We start from the raw sequence: 22,645 nt of genomic DNA, 5'->3' as shown, positions 1-22,645 counted from the left end.
AAAAAAATTGTTGGAGAAGCAAAAGATGCTGATGTATCTACCGCAAATATATGGATAACGGATGTGTTACCTTCATTAATTAAAAATTATGAACCAGCGTGCGTGTATAATTGTGATGAAACTGGGCTTTATTATCGAGCAACTCCAGACGCCACCTATTGTTTCCCAGGGGACAAAGCTGTAGGCGGAAAAGTACCAAAGGACAGACTGACGATTATGTGTTGTGCCAATTCTGATGGAAGCCATAAATTGCCACTTTTTATTATTGGAAAATCAAAAAGTCCAAGGTGCTTTAAATCTGTAAAATCATTGCCCGTGAAATACACTTCCAATAAAAATGCTTGGATGACAGCAATCCTGTTTAAGGAATGGTTGATTGACTTCGACAAGAAAATGGCGGAAAAAAATATAAAAGCTCTTTTATTTGTCGATAACTGTTCTGCCCACAAACCCGATGTGAGGTTGAACAATGTAACAATACATTTCTTGCCCGCCAATACAACTTCACTTATTCAACCGATGGATCAAGGGATAATTTCTACCTTTAAAAGAAATTATCGGAAAGAAGTTGTTCGAAAAATTATAACCAATATGGACTTTTATGATACCACGTCTGCAGCTACTTCAAATGAGATGACAAGGAAAATTTCTCTTCTTTCTGCCATTCACATGATGAATAAAAGTTGGCACAATATTTCTCAAAATTGAATCAAAAATTGTTTCATTAAGTGCAACTTTTTCAAAGAGGCAGAAACTGTACCCCTTGTAGAAAATGCTTGAAAATATGAAACTCGAGAAAATGACAGAAGAAGATTTTTCAAGATTTGTCTCTTTTGACGACAATTTATCGGTTTTCGACGATGTGGAAAAGCTACAGTTAACCAGCCAAACCACAGCAATCAGTATTGAAGCCACAGATGAGGCAGAAGACGACGATTTTTCTGATTCCGTGGAAATTCCATCTAATCGGCAAGTTCTAACCGTTTTTAATGTCATAAGAAGTTTTTTGGAGAGCCAACCCAATAAAAACTTTTCTAATTTTTATAATCTAGAACAGCAAGTCACTAGTGTTTTATGTAGCAAAAAAAACAAACCACAATTACAGATTATTTTTCAAAACAAAAAAAGTAATTTTTTATTTGTACATATTTTAATAAGAAAATATTTACATTTCACATTAATTACTGTATATAATGTAATTTTGTCTTTTAATAAATAAGTAATAGTTACACTACTGTATTATTGACATCATTCAATCTTCGCTTGTCCACTGCTGACCATAGATCTTCCTTATAATTTTTCATCTGTTTCGATCTTGTGTCTCTTGCATCCAGTTCCTGTGACAACGTTTTAGATCATCAGTCCAACGTGTTGGTGGACGACCTCTGCTTCGGTAAGCATAAGCATCATGTCTTGGTCTCCATTTTAGTATCCGCTTTCTTCTTCTTCTTTAAGTGCCTTGATGTTTGTCTGCGTCCAGTTCCGCGCTTTCCCTCTATCTTTCCTTGGATAATTAAATGTAGCATTTCATATTTCAAATTGCTCACTAGATGGTCAAAGTCTCATCAAAGATCAAAGGTCAAAGCTCATTAGTGTCTTCTTTTTATAATATTCAGTACTTCTCTTTCTTTGTTTAGCCGCTGCATTACCGCTTGATTTGTCACTCTATTCATCTTTCAAAACCTCAATCCTTTTGCACATTGTTTCCATGAGGGTCCATGATTCTATTCCATAGAACAAAGTGCTGAACACATAACAGCGTAATAAGCGTAATATTAGCGTAAGTTAAGGTTTCTGCTCGTTAGTATATTTTGAATTTTTGTAAATGATGTATCTTTCTCCATTCTGCATTTGCTATGATTAGTCCCATTTTTCATTCACTCAGCAGCCTAAATATTTGTATGCTTGTACTTTCCGCACCATGTCTTCATTTATTTTAATGTCTTTCAAGTTATTAGCTATATTTCTGTTTTTGCTGATTAATTGGGTTTTCTTTATGTTTATTTTCAAACTCATTTGTTGGATATGGTTCGTCACTGAATGTAAAAGTGCCTGCACCTGCAAATCATCCCTGTCCGTTGCTAGCAGAATTGTGACATCAGCGTATCTCAGATTGCTGATGACTATTCCATTGGCGATTATACACTATGTTCTGTCTTTTACTGCTTCTCTGAAGATCTTTTCTACAAATTAAACAGAAGCGTGGAGAGCACGCAACCTTGTTTAACTCTTTTCAGAATAGGAATTTCCGCTTTGTCCATTTGGTATATATCATTCGAGCCACGTGACATGTCCAGTTCCATTTCAGTTTTTATATTCTCTACTGCATCAGCCACTTCTTCGTAATAGCTGGCAGTTTGTGATCTTGTCTCGTAGTGAAACGCCCAACATAGCACGCTGCATCGCCCTTTGAGACAAACTGATCTTTTGTACCATTTTTCTTGTTATGGTCAACGTTTCCGTCCCGTAAGTCAACACTGGCAAAACATACTGATTAAAGGTTTTTCTTTAGACATATTTGTATGTCAGACGATTTGAAAATATGGTACAGCTTGCAGAAGTCTGACCAAGTCAGTCTTATACGACGAAGAAGCTCAACGGTTTGGTTATCTTTTCCTATGCGAATCTCATGGCCTAGGTATTTATAACCCATTGCCTGTTCTATCGATCTTGTTCCTACGCATATCTCTTTGCTGACTACATACCTAGAAGGTTTGTCATCATTTGAGTCTTAGATATAAATTATTATTTTCAATCGGCCTTTTAGCCAGGAAAGATAGAGTTGATTTTTAGGTTCTTTGGCCTCATCTATCCTATCAGCTAAAAGCACAATATCATCTGCAAACCTCACGTCGATAGGCTTTTCTCCGTTTATGCAGTATTTTTCTATAAGATTTTTTATTACCAATAGTTGATCGTTTGTTTGGAAGTCTTTTCTAAAACCCAATTCCAATTTATGTTCTAATTGTTTCGTAATTATTTTTGTAAATAGATTTTAAATTTTTATTGACATAAAAAGACCTAAAACCCTATACATATTGACATAGTGTGCATGTACTATTATAACGTATATTCGGTACACTTATTTCAGCTAGCCACCAATGATCGGTTATTAGAATATCCCGCTTATAAGAATATTTTTGCTTGGCACGAAGGCTATTCCAATAAGCGAGTTCGACTGTACCAATTTTCAGACAAATCGGAGATACAGAATTTTTTGCCTGAGTGATTTGACATGGAATGTACCGTATACAACTTGCGTTTAATTATCATTATGAAGCTCGTACTCTATACGAAACTGGCAGCCTAGCGGCAGTTTCGTATCCCTCATACTCGCTTCATAATGACCATTATTAAACGCTCGTTGCATAATATACTATTAAACTTTTTGTAATTTAAAACTTAGCTTCAATCCCAAAGTGTGCCTTATTTTGAAATAAAATAGTAAATTGATAAGGTATATCACCAACCGTCACATTTTTTTATCATGAAGCGTATTTTCCAAAATTATTTAAAAAACATAGTTATCTACAATCCTAAAACATTTAGGTTAAAGGCTAATGGTTAGAAAGCCCAATTCATAGGTATATAATAAAGGCCCGTCCAAATTTTTCATACATAGTTTTATGTAGTACCAGTCAAATAAAATGGCTAAGAAACCTTTAGCAATTTTCTTTTTGTGCGCATTAATATGGAAGGAAAATGCCGTTGAAGGAAAATTTAAGTTTAGCTTAAAATGGGAAAGTTCTGAAGAACCTAGGGAGGCATTCCCTGTAAAGAATTTGCCAAGTAAGAAATAATACATAAATTTTATTTAAAACTGAAATAATATAAATATTCTAATACTGGATACTTTTACATAGATGGTCGTGGATTTTTACCTCCCTTTTATTTTTCAATTTCTACCAAAATCAAAGACCTAAACCACCTTGTCTTTGTCTGTTCAATTCAATTAATTGTTTAGAAAACTTTGTTTGAAAATCCAATTATAAGTTATCCAATCATGTATAACATAATGTATCTGCTCATTTTAATACAATTAACGTTGATTTATTTTTTGTCGTCATTCGTCAGAACAATGAAGATAAAAATCATAGTATCCCTGTGTTTGTTCCTTATGCTTGGCCGGTATCATCAACATGGCATCTACACTACTAGCGGAGTGATTGCCACCCTCTTTGGGCTATTCCGATTCGTTTGTCGCGGTGAATCAATCTGCATTAACATTTTGGTTTTACAATTGGTTGTGTGACTTGGCATCTTCTACAATTTTCCTCCATTCGTTCCTGTGTTTGCTTCTTACTCCCATCTATTTAAGGTCCTCTACTATCTGGTTTTCCCATCTAGTTTTGGGTCGTCCTCGTGGTCTGTCTGGTACAGGTCTCCATTTGGAAATTTTCTTGATAACGGCTTCTGGATTCCTCCTTTCTATATGTCCCATCCCTCTGAGTCTCTGTGCCTTGATAAATCTGACGATGTCTTCTCCTTTCAGAAGTTCTTTTACTTCGTGGTTCATGAGTTTTCTAAATTCATTATTACCTAAGTTTAGTGGTCCGAATTATTTTCCTTTCTAGGATCATCAATCTTTCTTCCTCTTTCTGTGTCAGACACATTACTTCAGCACCATATATGTGATTACTGGTCTAATTGCTGCTTTGTAAATTTTTAGTGTTGTATTTTGAGTAAGCTTCTTATCTTTAAGGAAGTTACTGTATTTCCAGTAGGTTCTGTTTCCTGCCTGGATTTTTTCATTAATTTCGATACTTTTATCATTAGTTCCATTAACTGAAACTCCAAGATATTTAAAACGTTCTACCTTTTCAAATTCATATTCACCAATATTTAAGCTTATCACATTAACTGGGTTTTTTCTTAAGCATGTTAGGTATTTTGTTTTGTTCTGATTTATTTCTAAACCACTTTTGGATGCTTCTTTGCATAACTTCGTAAATTCTTCCTTTAAACTGTTTAGGTTTCTGCTAAGTAATGCTATGTCGTCAGCATAGGCCACAAGTTGCGACGTCGATGTTATAATCGTACCTTTCATTTCTGTAGCTCTTATTGTTCCTTCTATAGCGACATTAAATAGTGACGTTGATAGAGAGTCGCCTTGTCGTACTCCACTTGCTATTTTTATATTTTTGGCGATTCCGTTATCTGTAATTATTGCTGCAGTCGATCCTTTCATTGTCATTTTCGTAAGCTTTATAAGTTTCATTGGTGTATCTAGGGTTTTCATGCCTTCTATTAGGTCAGGTCTTGTTAAGCTGTCAAAGGCTTGCTTGAAATCTATGAAAAGGATGTGTAAGTCGATATCATATTCGTAACATTTCTCAATTGACTGTATGATTATGTGAACTGCGTGTATTGTTGACCTTCTCTCTCTAAATCCGTGCTGGTAGTCTCCTATTTTAGTTTAAATGTATTTTTCCGCAAATCGCCAGGAAATTTTGACATTCCTGTCAAAATTTCTTGAAGAAAAAGTCAGGACTTCCTTACTGTAAGGAAATGTCATTTCCTTACTGTAAGGAAATGATATTTCCGTACAGTTATTAGTGTTCTACATAAATGATAGAAAAATACACATTTCAACCTCAATACGTTTCCATAGTAACCCAAGTAATTTTATTAGGAATTTCAAAGCACCATTTATTTGAGAATAAAATTATCGCGTTTTTTTTAAATCAATCAATATCTGTCGAATTTTAAACAATTTGCGGAAAAATAGTATGTTTACCTCGTAGGAAAAGCCAAATTCCTGGACTCTGTGTTGCTAAGTCTCGGCTTGCGCCTCGACTTAGCAATCTTCACAGTCGTCCAGGAATGTTAAGCTTTTCCTACCCGGTAAACAATGTACTATTGATCATGATGTCAATATTTTGTAGCAGTTGTTTAACAGTGTTACTCCTCTATAGTTGTTACATTTTGTGGTGTCCCCTTTTTAAGGAATCGGAAATATCCATCCAGTTTTCCATTCGTCAGTCGTCAGAACAACGAAAATAAAAAAATCATAGTATCCCTTCGTTTGTTCATTATGCTTGACCGTTATAAATAATAATTTTCGCATCGAGCCTAGTAGGCACATGGCTTGATTGATCATTTTCCTCTATTCGTTCTTGTCCATTGTTTTCATTCTCCAATTGTGATGTTGAGTCGTTTTAGATCATCTTCTATATCTATTTTCCACCTTGTTCTCAGTCGATCTGTTCTGTGACATCTTAGAATTTATATTGACAGTAGTATTTTCGATAGTCCAATGTGTTTTATTTTTATGCCATTAATATACACTCTGGGCCAAAATTAACCACTCATCTTAAAAATGGGTCATTTTTGATGTCTTATATCTCCTAAACCTGTCCAATTTAAGTGATTTTTTTAATATGTTATAGCCTTATTCTCTAGAAATATCGCTGTAATAACATTTTTGGTAAACAGGTAAATTTTCATTGTATACCAGGTGTATGAATCAAACTGTGTTTTTTCCCCAAAGTTCGCATCACCCTGTGGAATATTCTAGCATTTGTAAAATACTGAAATTAGAACCCAACTACATATATAGTCCAGAGAAATAATGATTTTCTCGGGACACTCAAAGATCCAGGTAGCTGACTACTTTTTTAGTTATTGTAGACCTAAAGGAAGAAAACCTACCTGTTTCCTGCCTAGAGTTCGTCCCCGTTTTTTAATTATTAACAATTTAGTGCAAAAATCGCGATTTTTTTTTATTTTTTGCACCCCATTCAAAAGCTAAATAGTTGACATAAAATAACAAAATTTAACGTTTTAGAACATTAAAAAACCTTCAAAATGCCGATTTTTGAAAGTTAAGAATTTAATTTGTTGCTACGCAAACTGCAAAATAAGTTAAAATCGTTATTTGTTAATAACTTTTACTAACACTACCTTAGAACTTTAGTGTTTAAAGTTGGGTATTGGGGTACTTAACAAAATCTTAATATTTGAGACCGATCCATTAATTAGTTTAAGTGTTATTCTATGTGCTTATCCCAGAGACCTTTATTTTGCAATAACATAAGACAGAAAATAATGAAGATTATTTTCTGTCTTATTGTCTGACAGGGCAATTCTGAGTATGTTTATTAATTAATAAATGTCTAGACAAATTCCGTATTTGTAATATACAGAAAAATTACATATAGGTTAAAAAAAGAAAGATCTAAATAAATATTTAGATATAATTCAGTAGATCCCGTGTATAGAAATTTATAGTAGTTTTACGTTGCCTTTTTTAGTTTTTGAACTCATGCATTTGTCGGCTTCCAGCTCCCCCTTCACTTACCACGACTAGTTACCAATTAAATTACATTTTTAAAAATTCGTGTAAAATACCAGCTTTTCTAATATGTAAAAGGATTTTTTCTACGGACAATATTTTTAAAGTTATTCTAAATGTTTTTAAACTACAAAATTCCAAAAATTTGGCATTAGGATTTTTGACTATATTATATAATTTGTTTATCTTTTTTTAGTACATTTTGATAGCATCAGTTTTCTACTTTCATTTGGCATGCGCAGAATTGCCCTATCTTCATTATCTATCTTCATTATTAGCTGTCTTATGTTATTTCAAAATAAAGGTCTCTGGGATAAACAAATAGAATAACTCTTAAAACTAATTATTGGATCGGTCTCAAATTATGAGAGTTTGTTAAGTACTCCAATACCCAACTTTGGGTTAAACACTAAAGTTCTAAGGAAGTTTTAATAAAAGTTATTAACAAATAACGATATTTACTTATTTTGCAGTTTGCGTAGCAACAAATTAACTTTTTAACTTTCAAAAATCGGCATTTGGAAGGTTTTTCAATGTTCTAAAAAATTAAATTTTGTAATTTTATGTCAACTATTTAGCTTTGGAATGGGGTGCAAAAAATCGAAAAAATCACGATTTTTTCGGACGCGAAACAGGTAGGTTTTCTTCCTATAGGTCTACAATAACTAAAAAAGTCATCAGCTACCTGGATCTTTGAGTGTCCCGAACATGGTCCGTTTCTAGCTTATTTCCCTGGAGCAATAGCCTTATATTTTCTCAACATTCCGCTTTTTGATTCATTCGCTTATGTTGGATAATAAAAAAAGTTAGGTGTTTTAACAACTAGCCACGTTTTTTATCAATACAGGGTGTTTTTAAATAAGTATGGCAAACTTTAAGGGGTAACTCTGCATGAAAAAATAATGATGTTTTGCTTTATAAACGTATGTCCACAAGTGCTTCGTTTCCGATATAGAGGGTGTTGAAATTTTTCTAGCAAATTGACGATTTATCTGTTGCTTTAAAACCGGTTGAGATATGCAAATGAAATTTGGTGGTTTTTAAGACGTAGTTATCGCACATTTTTTGACATACAAATAAAAATTTAATATTCACCATTGGCGGGCTTACGGGTAATATGAGACGTCATACTACCCGTATGCGCACCAATAGTGAATACTGGAAAATTAAATTAAAAAATGGAAAGTCCCCACTTAAATGGAAAACTTTACTAAACTTTTTTTGGTTTTAGGACCTAATCTTCACAAACCAATAGATCCGCATAACGCTCGAGTAGCTGCACATTTAGCATACTTTCCTCCCCTACTTTTAGCATAAACTTCAATTCATCGAGTCGATTTTTTGCTCGCAAGTATAATATATATGTTACCGGCCAATAAAAGTTTCAGGATAAACTAGTTATTTCAGGATAAACTAGTTTGGCCTGGGCCAAACTAGTATTTAACAAACAAATTGAAATTAGCTGTTTTAAAGTCGATAGCATAAAAAATTTCAATGTAAAACATATTTAAATTGTTTTTATTAATTTTTTTTGTTTTTTTTTTTTGTAATCAGTAATATTACGTCTAGTCCTTCTGCAAGCTTCAGTTTGCGTGGGCATGCTCCTAATCAAATTATCAATATTTTGTTGTGGTATGTTGCTCCATCCTTCAAGGGCAGCTTGTACTAGCGGTGAGGTGTTTTGTGGATTATCCTGGCGAGCTCTAATTTTTCTTTTAAGCTAATCGCACAAATTCTCTATAGGGTTAAGCTCAGGTGAGTAAGCAGGCCACTCCAAACAAGGGATACCTTTTGCTTCAATGATGTCACTAGTCACTCTAGTGGTATGTGGAGGTCCATTATCATGCAATAAAATTAAATTTTCTCCTGTTACACCTCTCCAGAGCCTAACTACAGGTTATCAACATACCATTGAGCAGTTAAAGTTGATTGGATGAAAATTAAAGGAATTTTTTTATGGATCACAATTCCTCTCCAGAACATTACACTTCCTCTTGTATATTTGTGAACAGATCTGACAGTTTTTGCTCTTGCTTGTCTTTCTCGACCTCTATGTACACGATTTCGTGGGTCATCTGATTTTACACAAATCCTGACTTTTTCTGAAAATAGCACATTTTGTTAATTCCCAATGTTCCAGTTTTGGTTGTGAAAACACCAATTTAGACGATCAATCCTGTGCTGCCTGGATAACTCGGGAACCCATAACTGTCTTCTGCTGTATACTTCGTGGCACGAACTCTTCTTCTTATCGTTTCAACTGAAAGAGTTACACCTGTAGCTTCCAAAAGCTGCCTTTGGAGCTTCAGGTGAGAAATTTTTGGGTGTCTTTCAGCTGAATGGACAATTGCACGATCGTGGCTTGCCGTTATTACTTTTTGGCGACTTTCCCTTGCTTTATTTTTGAGCTTTCCTAGTCCTGTTACCTAGCATAGGTTTTGGACAGAACGTCCTGTGTTACGTCTAGCTCTACAGCTATGTCCGTCTGAGAACATTACTTGCTCCACAAGACCAATAATCTTTCCCAGTTGTAAGTTCTATAACCCCATATGAAGCATATTTTCATTTTTGGACGCAAATGTTAGTTTATTTATTTTCGTTCAATTTGCAACTCAAGCAAATAACCTATACCGTACCGAGCTTTACTATCTCATTATCTTATAGATTTGTTTATTTTCAATAAAAACATTTGTTCTTCGCAAAAATAACAAGTTTGTTCAAAAGAAATAAATATTACTTTGAGATACATGAAGTTTGGTTGTGTGTATTTTTAGACTGAATAAAATACTCTGTAATTGGAAAATAACATTTTCCGCAAATCGCCAGGAAATTTTGACATTCCTGTCAAAATTTCTTGAAGAAAAAGTCAGGACTTCCTTACTGTAAGGAAATGTCATTTCCTTACTGTAAGGAAATGATATTTCCGTACAGTTGTTAGTTTGACAATTCAACCTCAATACGTTTCCATAGTAACCCAAGTAATTTTATTAGGAATTTCAAAGCACCATTTATTTGGGAATAAAATTATCACGTTTTTTTTAAATCAATCAATATCTGTCGAATTTTAAACGATTTGCGGAAAAATAGTATGTTTACCTCGTAGGAAAAGCCACATTCCTGGACTCTGTGTTGCTAAGTCTCGGCTTGCGCCTCGACTTAGCAATCTTCACAGTCGTCCAGGAATGTTAAGCTTTTCCTACCCGGTAAACAATGTACTATTTTTATTAAAACGATTATAATTCGTCATTAAAACTAATGGACAATTGGTAGTAAAAACAATCGTATTAGAATATTCCGTGTTTTTATGAAAGTAATTATTATTATACCTCAATTATAAAAATGATTATTTATATATGAAATGGTGACACTTAGAATTGCGAAGTATCATTGTCTTCTTGCACTTGCATTTGTTTGTGGAACACTTTTTGTTACAGCTGCATTTGATCATTTTTCTTCAGATCGAAATTCGGCTTTTGCTATCATACTTTTTGAGAGGTAGCAAATATAAGCTAAGGCTCTAAAATATCGTTATATTAAATTATATTACATCTAAAATATGGTTATTAAGGGTTGCAGCTTCCAGAGATTCAGTTGTATCAGGAAAAGGTTTTTTCAAATGCAGCTGCAACAAAAACTCTTTCACAAACAGATGCAAGTGTAAGAAGACAATGGTGCTCCGCAATTCTAACTGTCACCAAAGCACTCCCAGATAAAATAAATCACAATTGTTATAATTAAGGTATAATAATTATTGCTTTTATAAAAAACACTAATTATATACTACCAATTATTGTCCATTAGTTTTAACGGCGAATTACTATCGTTTTAATAAAAATAATTATTTTCCAATTACAGAGTATTTTATTCAGTTTAAATATCTATTTATTTTGGCTTTGTAGGCATATCATAATGTTTGTACTAGGCCGTACTAGTTTATCCTGAAGTGTGCGTATTAATATCAGGATAAAATAGTGTGGTCTAGGCTAAACTAGTTTATCCTATCGCATTTAGGACAATTCAGTTTATCCTAACGCGTTCAGGACAAACTAGTTTGGCCTAGGCCAAACTAGTTTATGCTGAAATCGGGTTTGGTCGGTAACATATACATTGGTACTCAAATGTAAATATACTGTTATGCTCTGTATTTCTCTCTTGTTATGAGATTCATCAGCAAATTCTTCTTTTGATTAATTACTTAATTACTTTAATTATTACTTATGTAAAACAAACCCAAAATTAAATTAAATTTTCCAACAAATTTTATTCTCAGGGCTATTTTAATTTTAATGCATTACATTCGGTTTGTGGCTTCTAGTATCTTTAGTTGCTTACTTCATCCATAGCATTCCATAGCATCCATGGGTGGGTTTATAATCAATGTCCGTAGACAAAACAGGGAAATTAAACACATTCGATGTCATATAAAAATAAGTATTTTTATTTATCCAATATACCATAAAAATAAGATTTAAAAATTATAATAAAATTCAATTCTGTTGCAACTCTTTCTCATCTAATAAACTAAGCTTTAATTCTGATATCTCCTTTGTTTTAACAAAAATTTTATTTAAATAATTCGTTAGACTATTCTTAAAAAAATTACTAAAATTTACTTTTCTCCTTTTGAATTGATTACTTATTCTTCTTTAAATTTTGGAATGACTAAATTATGCTATAGAACTGCTCAATACAAAAATAAACAAATATGGTGTGGATATAAAACAACTCTCTAAGTTTCACAAAAATTTTGACTAAACTTTTGTTTCTTCTTTACTTTTTCTGTCTGGATTGCATAGTCCTCGATTCTCCCACACGTGCTCCTACGATGTAGCGAAAGGGCCTTCTCATCCAAACTGCTTCACCAACAAACAAACAACGGGACTCGCTCGAAATCTCTATTCAGTTTTCTCTCTGTTCAATATCTTGTGCAAATTGATATCCACAGGCTATTCGTTCTAGACAGAAAACAGGAATCTCCTCGGACACAAGGAAAATTAACTTTTCAACTCGGTCAACGATTTCGTTTCACCACGATTCTGCTTGCAAATGCCAATTTCACCACTTTACATCGACTTCTCACTTTTTAAAAGCTGGACTGTACTCTCCAGATATTCATTACGCAGTGACCATTTTTTCTTACCTCAAAATCAGACTCGACACTCTCTTCCCTTCCATCCACATTTTTGTGCCAATCACAAACATCCTCTCTACCCACTAAATCCATATTTTCATTTCTTGAGAACCAATTTAACGTGTATACAACTTTTCCATTTTGTTAAATTCTAGGAGACACCAAATTACTTTCGTGGTTTCAAAATGCTAAACAAAAGGCCTTATATTATAAAGTCAATAAATTTGTTTACTGCCTATCCTTCTAAGAAACATTTATAAAACGTCATTGTTCATTCTAAAGCAAAATAAATGTAAAAAAAAAACAATGGGAAAATCCCAATAGTTGACTGTATACCATAGTTTAAAAAACCAATACAGAAGTAAAAACTTCGAGATGTATTCTGGTATAAAATCGTATATTTAAAACTATAAAATGTCATCGATTGCAGAACGTTTTCGTTCTAAACAGAACATCTTCAGTGCCTAGAATGAAGTATTTCCACGTTAGTTTAAAGCAAAAGGTTAAAAATGTGACTGTTAAAATGAAAAATGTGGGAATACTTACATCCTGCCGAGTATTTTGAAACTAGCACACTGTAAATAGTGTTAACATCATCATATATGGTTTACATAATGTAATATGTTAAAATGTTATGACTACAAGTCGATGTTAATGGATAAAGTGGAACACATGCTAAAAGGGTGCCATGGTTCCCTGCTCGAAGATGCTAGGTACTTGCCAATTCAATGGGCACAGACCAACTGAGAAATTATGAAGTGGATATACAATTTGACAAAGGTGACATGACATGACAAGATAAAGCCAATTTTTTGGTTAAAGTTTCATTTGATTTTGGATTTTTTAATAAAATGCGCAGGTTTGTCTGCAAAAATAATTTAAATTATTTGAATAATACAATCTACTGTAAAGTTTAAATTAGCAACTCTCTATTCCAGAATAACTTATAGATTCATTAAATTTAATGCAGATATATTACATGGTTTAAGTTGTGACGTCATCGGATGTGAAATGACGAGATGAAAGTTGAGTTTTGTTGAAACAAGGAAATACACTACATAATAAAAGATAATTAGACTTGCGTGGAAAAACAAAGCTAAACAAGCCGAAAAAACCAGAATTTAAGAGTATTTTTATGTGATGAAATGTTGGTTGCCTAACAAGGCAAGCAGGCAACAGGTTGAAGGTAAACGGTAGAATATTGCGAGAAAACAGTATATATACAAAAGGTGGCTATTTATTGTGTTAAATTTATTATTATACTATTGTAATGAATAATTATGTCTGTTAAAAGTTGGAAAATAGTTGTTAACAAAATTAAATAACTAAAGATTACTGTTAGTGAGGTAGATATATGTGTGAAGGATATGATTGTATATAGTATTGTGAAATGAATAAAAGTATGTAATAATATAATAAAATTAAACTATGTAACATAAAGTCTAATTCATCTTTATGTAGTTTTGAAAGGACTGAATGAATTGGAAGTAATGTATCTTGATAGTCTACCAACGTAGAATAGTGAATAAAATAATTAGAATGAGAGCTACCAATATAGGTCAAATTGTGGGTTGGTGTCAGTATGTAAAGAAGAATCTAAATTGAATGAGTATATGAAATAGAAAAGTATGAGATTGATTTCTATTGGTGATAGTGGAGTGAACAGACTGAACTAAATGAAATATATTTAAGTGCAGAACTTTATGAACGTATGTGATTGCAACTGAAATCAAACAAGTGAAAAATATGTGAAAAATTTTTTATTTTAAATTGGGATAAATGGATATTGGAAGTTGCCTGATATGAAGGGAAATGAAAAGATTGATGAAAAAGAAGAATAGTGAATGCAATAAAACTTGAATGTTATAGTCTGAAAGAAGTTTGACTGAATGGGTCGTAATGGATATAGGTGTGCAGTATCCTATTGTTAAGTAAAGTCTAAGAATCTAAAAAAAAAAAAAAAAAAAAAAAAAAAAAAGAAGTGACAGAATGTTACTAAATAAGGAAAGTGATATATATGACAGACCAGAGTGATTGGATGTATGGTGTTTTTTATTATTGTAAGCGGAGATGAGAGAAAATGAGTAAGTAACATAACAGGCAACAGGATAAGTGAGTGTGAAGAACATTCCAAAGAGACAATAAACCAGACCGATTTAAGGATTAATAATAATAAGAGCCATTTAAATAAATTATGAAAGAAATGGTGAGATGAGATATAGAGGACCTGAAAAAGAGACAGAGACACAAGGTCAAACCAGAAATGACTAGGAGTGGAGAAAAATATGAAGGATAAGAAAATAGAAGAATCAAAACTGTGTTAGGGATGGGATAGTGGGGGAGGCAGTAATGAAGTTGAAAAGAAATTGCAAGTTGAGATATGTGTTAATTGGTGATTAGTATGGAAAGAGAAGATTGTTATAAACTAGTGGGGTAGTGGAAAAAGAGGGGGAGGGGGAAATGGAGAATAGGAGTAAAGGGGAAGGGGGGTGAGGGGAATAATGAGAGAAAACTAGGGTTGGATTAAGGGAATAGTTGTCGATGGATAGGAGTAAAAGGACGATTTAAAGTTGTTTGACGATTAACGCAATTGGGGCTGGTCCTCATGTCTCTGGAAATCTCAAGGTCCTCGTACAAATCCAGGCGTAGATTGTTTCTGTCTTGGATGTTATGAATTAATTTAACACCATCAGGGATGTTAAGATGATGATTATTAACTTTTAGATGATGGGAAAAGGCTGATGTAGTGTCTCTTTTAGAATGTTCAGCAGATCTGGTTGAGAGTGATCTGTAAGTCCTGCCGATGTAAGAGGCATCACAATCAGAACAAGTCAGTCTATAAACACCACTACGATTCATATAGTATATTGTATCCTTAGTATTTGTCAAAAAGTGGCCAAGGGTATTTCCAACTTTGAAAGAAATATGTATATTCTCAGAAGAGTTAGATACAATACGTTTAATCTTTTCAGATAGATGTGGGTTATGATATGGTAGTGACCTGTAAATAGCAGAAGAGGAAGATGACTGATGGAAAGCAGAATTTTTAAGCAATTTAGATTCTCTTTTACGGATGAGTTTACCTATTATAGAGGGATCGTAACCATTGTTGACAGCTATTTGTTTTATAATGTTGAGTTCTTTGTTGAATGAATCTGTTGACATAGGTATAGAGAAAAGTCTGTGTATGAAGCTTCTAAAAGCTGCTAGTTTGTGTGATAGAGGATGATTAGAAGAAAAATGAATTACATGGCCAGTTTGGGTGGGTTTACGAAAGATACCAAAGTTGAATTGGTTGTTAAGTCTGGTAATAGATTATCTTTTATTATGTAGTGTATTTCCTTGTTTCAACAAAACTCAACTTTCATCTCGTCATTTCACATCCGATGACGTCACAACTTAAACCATGTAATATATCTGCATTAAATTTAATGAATCTATAAGTTATTCTGGAATAGAGAGTTGCTAATTTAAACTTTACAGTAGATTTTATTATTCAAATAATTTAAATTATTTTTGCAGACAAACCTTCGCATTTTATTAAAAAATCCAAAATCAAATGAAACTTTAACCAAAAAATTGGCTTTATCTTGTCATGTCATGTCACCCTTGTCAAATTGTATATCCACTTCATAATTTCTCAGTTGGTATGTGCCCATTGAATTGGCAAGTACCTAGCATCTTCGAGCAGGGAACCATGGCACCCTTTTAGCATGTGTTCCACTTTATCCATTAACATCGACTTGTAGTCATAACATTTTAACATATTACATTATGTATACCATATATGATGATGTTAACACTATTTACAGTGTGCTAGTTTCAAAATACTCGGCAGGATGTAAGTATTCCCACATTTTTCATTTTAACAGTCACATTTTTAACCTTTTGCTTTAAACTAACGTGGAAATACTTCATTCTAGGCACTGAAGATGTTCTGTTTAGAACGAAAACGTTCTGCAATCGATGACATTTTATAGTTTTAAATAAACGATTTTATACCAGAATACATCTCGAAGTTTTTACTTCTGTATTGGTTTTTTAAAATAAATGTACTTTCTAAATTTACCTCACAATTATATATCCGTTCAGAGAAACATTAACAAATCTCTTAACGATTTCACTTTCCGCGAAAACACTGTTTACTAACTAAATTATAATATTTACAATTTTTTGTCATGTACAGGGCGATGAAAATCTATGATCTCGTGGTCCCTGATATAAATTTATTTTCTAAATGGTTCCCATAAAATGTATACCTACAACAATACATATAGGTATAGGATAGGACCATTCGCTACAAATAATACAATATATTTTTCACCGTGAACAAATATAAAATAGCGCTTTTTCGATATTTTTAAAATGATTTTAAATGACAGATTTTAAATTTGTACTTTTAAGTTATGAGATTTTAAGGTGTGAAATTTTGGAAATCTTATTTTTAAACGAAACTGATCCTTATTATGCAATAAAACAAAAATGTTCAAGTTCTCTATTTTCTTAAATAATAGTGTAATAGCTTATCGCCTACTATTGTATATTTCAGGTATTAATTTGTTACAGAATACAAATTTTTCTGCTCGAAATCTGCCAACTTTTCGTAACAGTGTGTACGAAATGGGAGTTGATACTTATCAGGTAAGTTACATAATATAACAAAAACTAAAAAAAAATGCAAAAGCTTATTTCTACATGTATATAAAAGAAGTATTATTTTTTAGGGAAACTTTTTTGGTGCACAGGAATATTGCAGATCTCTTAACATGAGCCTGGTTAGTATTGAATCTGAGGATGAAAATTATTTTCTTTACCAACTGATGAAGGAACGTTGTAAGTATCGTGAGTTTGACTGACAATATAAGTTAATATGAAACATCAATTCTTACGTGAATATCATCCATGACCAGCACAGTAATGGGGCGAGGGGCATCTTTGGGGTATCTCTATTTTAAGGAGTGTAATAGTGTAGGAGTGAGGATTTATTCAATTCCATTATAAAATACTTGAAAGATATTGAAGTGGTATTAGATTGTTATCATCATTCAAACATCCTTTGAGCGGGTTTTTACCAAGTTTCGAACAGATTGAACAGGTCTTGAACAGTTTTTGGACATATCAAAAAGAGCTTTTCATCAGACGAACCGTTTTACACCTACGAGAAAAGGCGTCAAAAATTACCAGAATGAACCTTAAATTTTCTGTTTGGTGATTTACAGAAAATAGAACAAATTTTGTGGTAGAAGCCGTGCTATATTTTTTTTATTTATTTGCTAAGTGCTACAATCTGGTCTTTGACCAATGATTAAGTTTTTATCTATCCTATCTTACTAACTACTTAATATCTAAGAGTCACCCTTTGATGTCTTCTTAGTTGTCTTTATTATTACTGGCGCACTTTTTGCTTACGCACTATCACACAAAACGCTGCTTTTCACTTTATCACGCACTACACCAACACGTTGCTTGCACACTAGTCGCGCAATGCTCCGCTATTAGCTTTGTCGCACACTACACCAACTCGTGAGGTTTGGTCCTCTTCGGTCTTCTTTTCTGGTTTTAGTTGTCCAGGAGCTGGATGGCCTCAATATTTTCGTGGAGAAGAAGTCTTTTTTCGTGACTTTCTGCGTATTTTCGAATTTCTTTGTCGACGGGTTCCATTCGTAGATCCTTGTGGAGGTCGTCATTACGGATGTACCAGGGTGCGTTAACTATGCCCCTTCATACTTTGTTTTGAAAAGTTTGTATTATTTTCAAGTTTGTCTTTTTTGTACATCCCAATAGTTGGATACCATACGTCCATACTGGTTTTATAAATTGTTTGTAGATTAGCATCTTGTTATACGTTGACAACCCTGAGTATCTTCCCAGTAGCCAGTGCCAATTTTTTATTATATTTGATAATTAGTTCTTCCTTCTTTTTCTTTATACGGGCTTTCCAGCGAAGCTTCGTGTCTAGGGTTAAGCCCAGGTATTTGGCTGTGTTGGCATAAGGAATGTCTTTTCCATTAATTTTTATTAGTGCGTACAGGATTTTTTTATTAGTGAAATCAACATGTACTCATTTGCTTTCATTCAATATAATCTTCCACGTCTTAGTCCATTTTTGTAATTTTCTCATCGTATTTTGTAGTTTATTGGCTGTTTCTAAGTTATCTTTACCTACTGCTAATATGGCGGTGTCGTTGGCAAAGGTAGCTAAACAGTAGTTATCGAATTCTGATAGATCACATGTATAAAGGAGATATAGGACCCGGCTCAATACGCTACCCTGGGGGACTCCAGCTTTTATTTCTTTAAGTTCAGAATAAGCATCATCTTGCTTGATTATGAAATATCTATCAGTTAAGTACGATTTAATTATGTCTGTGTATGATTTTGGAAGAATAGTCTCTAATTTATGAAAAAATCTTTCATGCCAAACTCTGTCAAATGCCTGGGCAACATCTAAGAATAAAGCTGAACAAACTTTTCTTTCCTGTAGTGTATTTTCTATAATATCGGCGACTCTGTGGAGTTGGTCTATAGTTGAGTGTTTCTGCCTAAAGTTAAACTAGTGATTTGGAATTAATTTTCTGTTTACTATAATTGGTTGCAATCTTCTGAGAAGTTTTTCAAATAATTTAGAAATTGTGGGTAGCAGTGATATTGGTCTATAGGAAGAGGTTATTTGTGGTAGTTTACCTGGTTTTGGTATCATTACTATTTCCGCCACTTTCCACAATGAAGAAACATATTTTAATCTGATCGCAGCATAAATTAAATATGTCAACTTGACAATTGCTTTTCTTGGGAACTGTTTTAATATTTGTCCTATTATTAAATCAAAGCCAGGAGCTTTTCTCGGGTTTAAATTATACTTGATTTCTTTTATTACTTCTTCTACAGTTACTGGCATTATGTTCTCTTCTTCTTGCAAATGGTTGCTCTGTAATGCTTCTTCTTCTTGTTGTTGTTGATGCCATTAAAATATTTTTTCTAGATGTGTAGCAAAGCATTCTGCTTTTTGTTCGCTGCTTCTAGCCCAAGTGCCGTCGAAGCCGTGCTATATAATTACTTCTTTAGAAAAAATCCTAGGTACGAAAAAAGGGGGAAAAGGTGGAGATGGATATTACACGGAATTAAAAAAACTGATAGGGGTCATAAAATCCACTAACAACAAAAAAGAAGACGACAGTATAGCTGAAAAAACACAACAAGAAGTAAAATGCGACCACTGCGAGCTAAAAGTGGTATCACTTCATGAGTATATGTAATAGCAAATGGGAGGAGAAAGCATATATAAAGACAAAGTGGGAACAAGAGGGGTTACGAGAAACGGTTTAGAAGAAAACATGTCTGATAGAAACAAAAAGGATGCGAAGACCAAGGGGGTAGAAAATATAATAAAGGACGTGGGAGAGGACCTGGCAGAAACACTAGAGGAAGTGAACGAGGGAGAAATCAAATTCCTTGAGAACTTTAGGAGGAAAGAAAATAAAAAACAATTTGGTACACGTTCGTCGCCGGAATAGAAAAAGAAAGGGGTGGCGATATATACGACCTTGCAGAAAAGGCTAAAACTAAAATTAAGAAAGATATGGATGAAATACCAGAGGTTGTACGGGTCGTAGCCGGTAACGAACTTAACAAGGAGATCATAAGGAAAGCCCTCGAGTATGTGGGGCGGAGGGAAAATATCTCATGGGAGATGATAGTAAGAGGGAAGAAACTCGAGGCAGAGAAGAAGTCAGAACAAGAAGAAGCCCTCCTTATAAAGATGGGGGGGGGGAAATATAACGAAGTTCTTAGCGAAATGAGAGAAAAAATCGACATTGGAAAGATCGGTCTACAAGTGGAGAAGTTAAAAAGAACGAATGGGGGAGATCTACTTGTAAAGTTAAAGGGGAGAGGGGCTGCGGAGGAGTTGAGAGCTGAACTGGACAGCAAAACGAACGGGATGGACACGGCAATCAGAAGAAAAGAGACTTTCTTTACGATTACGAGGTTGGACCCTGGGGTTGGTGAGGGAACTCTAAAGAAAATGATAAAGAGCTATACAGGCGTTCCTGAGAGAGAGACAGAAGTCAAGGCTCTACGAACAAACAGATATGGGGAGCAGGTAGCTACGATAGCCGTACGCCCTTCCAGAGCGGAAGAGCTGAGGAGGTACGGCTCAATAAAAATAGGTTGGGTCATGTGTCCAATAATGGAGAGACACAACCCAGTTAGGTTATTTCTCTTGCCCGATTTATGTGATTTTTTAATATGTGATAGCCTTATTTTTTAGGTATATCGCTGTAATAATATTGTTGCTAGACAGGTCAAATGTCATTATATACAGGGTGCACCAAACAAACTGATTTTCTTTCAAAGTCGGCGTGACCTTGTGGAACATTCTAGCATTTATAAAATACTAAATGTTGTATGTGAACCTGGTAGCATGTGGCTTTTGAGGTTATTGATCACCAGTCCTACTTCGCTTTCGAGTATATCAGGTACATCTTTATTATATATCTAATCGTGTTTCTTGATTGGTTCTTTTAATTATATCTCTCAATTTCCTTGCATATGTTGATTAATTTTTTAAAGTTTTTTAAGACTCGTTTTCACTTTTTTTGTTAATATCAGTTTGCGGTTTTTTGTAGTGCCTTTTCTGCTATCTAGTGTTTCTGATTAATAAAATTCTTTTTCGTTAAATTGTTTACACTGGTGTGCTTACACAACGTTTGACAGTTTCTCATATCTCTTGGGATGTATCCTTCAGGTAAGAGAGCATATACTTATATGTTTCTACCTATCTAACTACTCGTTTATTTCTTGCTTCATGTCTGATCTAGTTATTGCCCACGGACATAATGTGATCATTTATCTCGGCTGTTTCCAGTACTTTTCGAAATAGAGACTCTGCATTTGTGTGGATTAAATTAGGTGTTAGTGATAGAGGATTGGCGGTAGGAAACTCAATCCAGCTGTCTCTCCTTTCGTTCCTTTAAACTATGCCGAATATTCAACTTCAAAGCATTAATATGGGTGCTATTGCAGACTTTTACATTTAAGTCTCTAGTTACTAAATTTAACGGTCAGGATGATTAGTAAATTATTTAGGCTCCTTCTTTCGTACAATTATTCGAATTTTTTCTTGATTTTAGGTTATTGGTAAATAAACTTGGACGCAATGTTGAGTATATGTGGTTAGCTACTATGAGCTACTTGAGCTATTCACTTCTGGAACTGCGTATATTGTATATTTTTATTTACTTTTTCTATTTTCAGTTGGTGATAGCATGGAATATTGGTTTTGGACTTCAGGAGCCAAACTGGACAACAGATGGATATGGATGAGTACAGGGCGCCCGATTAAATACTACAACTGGATGCGCTTCCAACCAGACAACATACGAAACAAGGAAAATTGTATAGAAGTGAGATTTAACTGGTACACGGGTTTGGGTTGGAACGATAGGAATGGACTTGATTGCGGCGTACATGCACTGTGTGAAGCAGAAATTGAACCTGTTAAAACGCTTAAAACGCTTACCACACCTATTATACGGACTACCACACCTGATGTATGGGATACTACACCTATTATACGGACTACCACACCTGCTATACGGACTACCACACCTGATATATGGAATACCAAACCTGATATATGGTATAACACACCACCTATTGCACGGGATACGACACCTGATGTACGGGATACCACACCTGTTATACGGGATACCACACCTGATACTATATGGAATAACACGTATCTTACCCGGGAAACAGATGATAAATGGTCTTCAACACCTGATTATTATTACGCTTATACCTATGACACCTATTAGTAAATCCCTAGATGGTAACACAGTAAAAATAAATGGACGTCTTTATTTTTATCCAACTATGATTATCATTCAAGACCATAAACTTTATAAATATTAGCGATATGTGAAAATTTAGGTAAATCGTCAACTAATGACATAGAAAAATTAAAATTTACTTTTACTCAAAATTTTCTTTGTAGTTTTATTTTTAGTGATGCATTTTTAGGCTAAATTAGTTTAAATTTTACTCATTTACAATTTTAAATGCTTTTATTAAGAATTGACATATTCGATTTCCTCCCGGCCAATCCATGCTAAGTGGTCCAATATAAATTAAATTGGTTGCTTGACTATTTTTAATATTTTTTATTTTTCTACAAATTAAACTTCAGCTTATACAGTGCTAGTCAAAAATCCGTACCC

General features: G+C 33.7%; 1 protein-coding gene across 1 annotated transcript; it reads left to right on the top strand.

Moving 5' to 3' along the window:
- The first annotated feature begins 3,637 nt into the window (after positions 1 to 3,637).
- LOC114333684 (uncharacterized) lies at positions 3,638 to 22,410 on the top strand. Its single transcript, XM_050653243.1, has 4 exons — positions 3,638 to 3,789; positions 16,975 to 17,066; positions 17,150 to 17,258; positions 21,681 to 22,410. Exons 1-4 carry the CDS (start codon positions 3,648 to 3,650, stop codon positions 22,241 to 22,243), a joined length of 906 nt encoding a protein of 301 aa, XP_050509200.1. The 5' UTR covers positions 3,638 to 3,647; the 3' UTR covers positions 22,244 to 22,410.
- The last annotated feature ends 235 nt before the right edge of the window (positions 22,411 to 22,645 follow it).

This window comes from Diabrotica virgifera, chromosome 6, assembly GCF_917563875.1.
Source record: "Diabrotica virgifera virgifera chromosome 6, PGI_DIABVI_V3a".
Taxonomy (NCBI): Eukaryota; Metazoa; Arthropoda; class Insecta; order Coleoptera; family Chrysomelidae; genus Diabrotica; species Diabrotica virgifera.
Note: the sequence above shows the minus strand (reverse complement) of the source record. Positions and strands in the feature narration are given on the sequence as shown.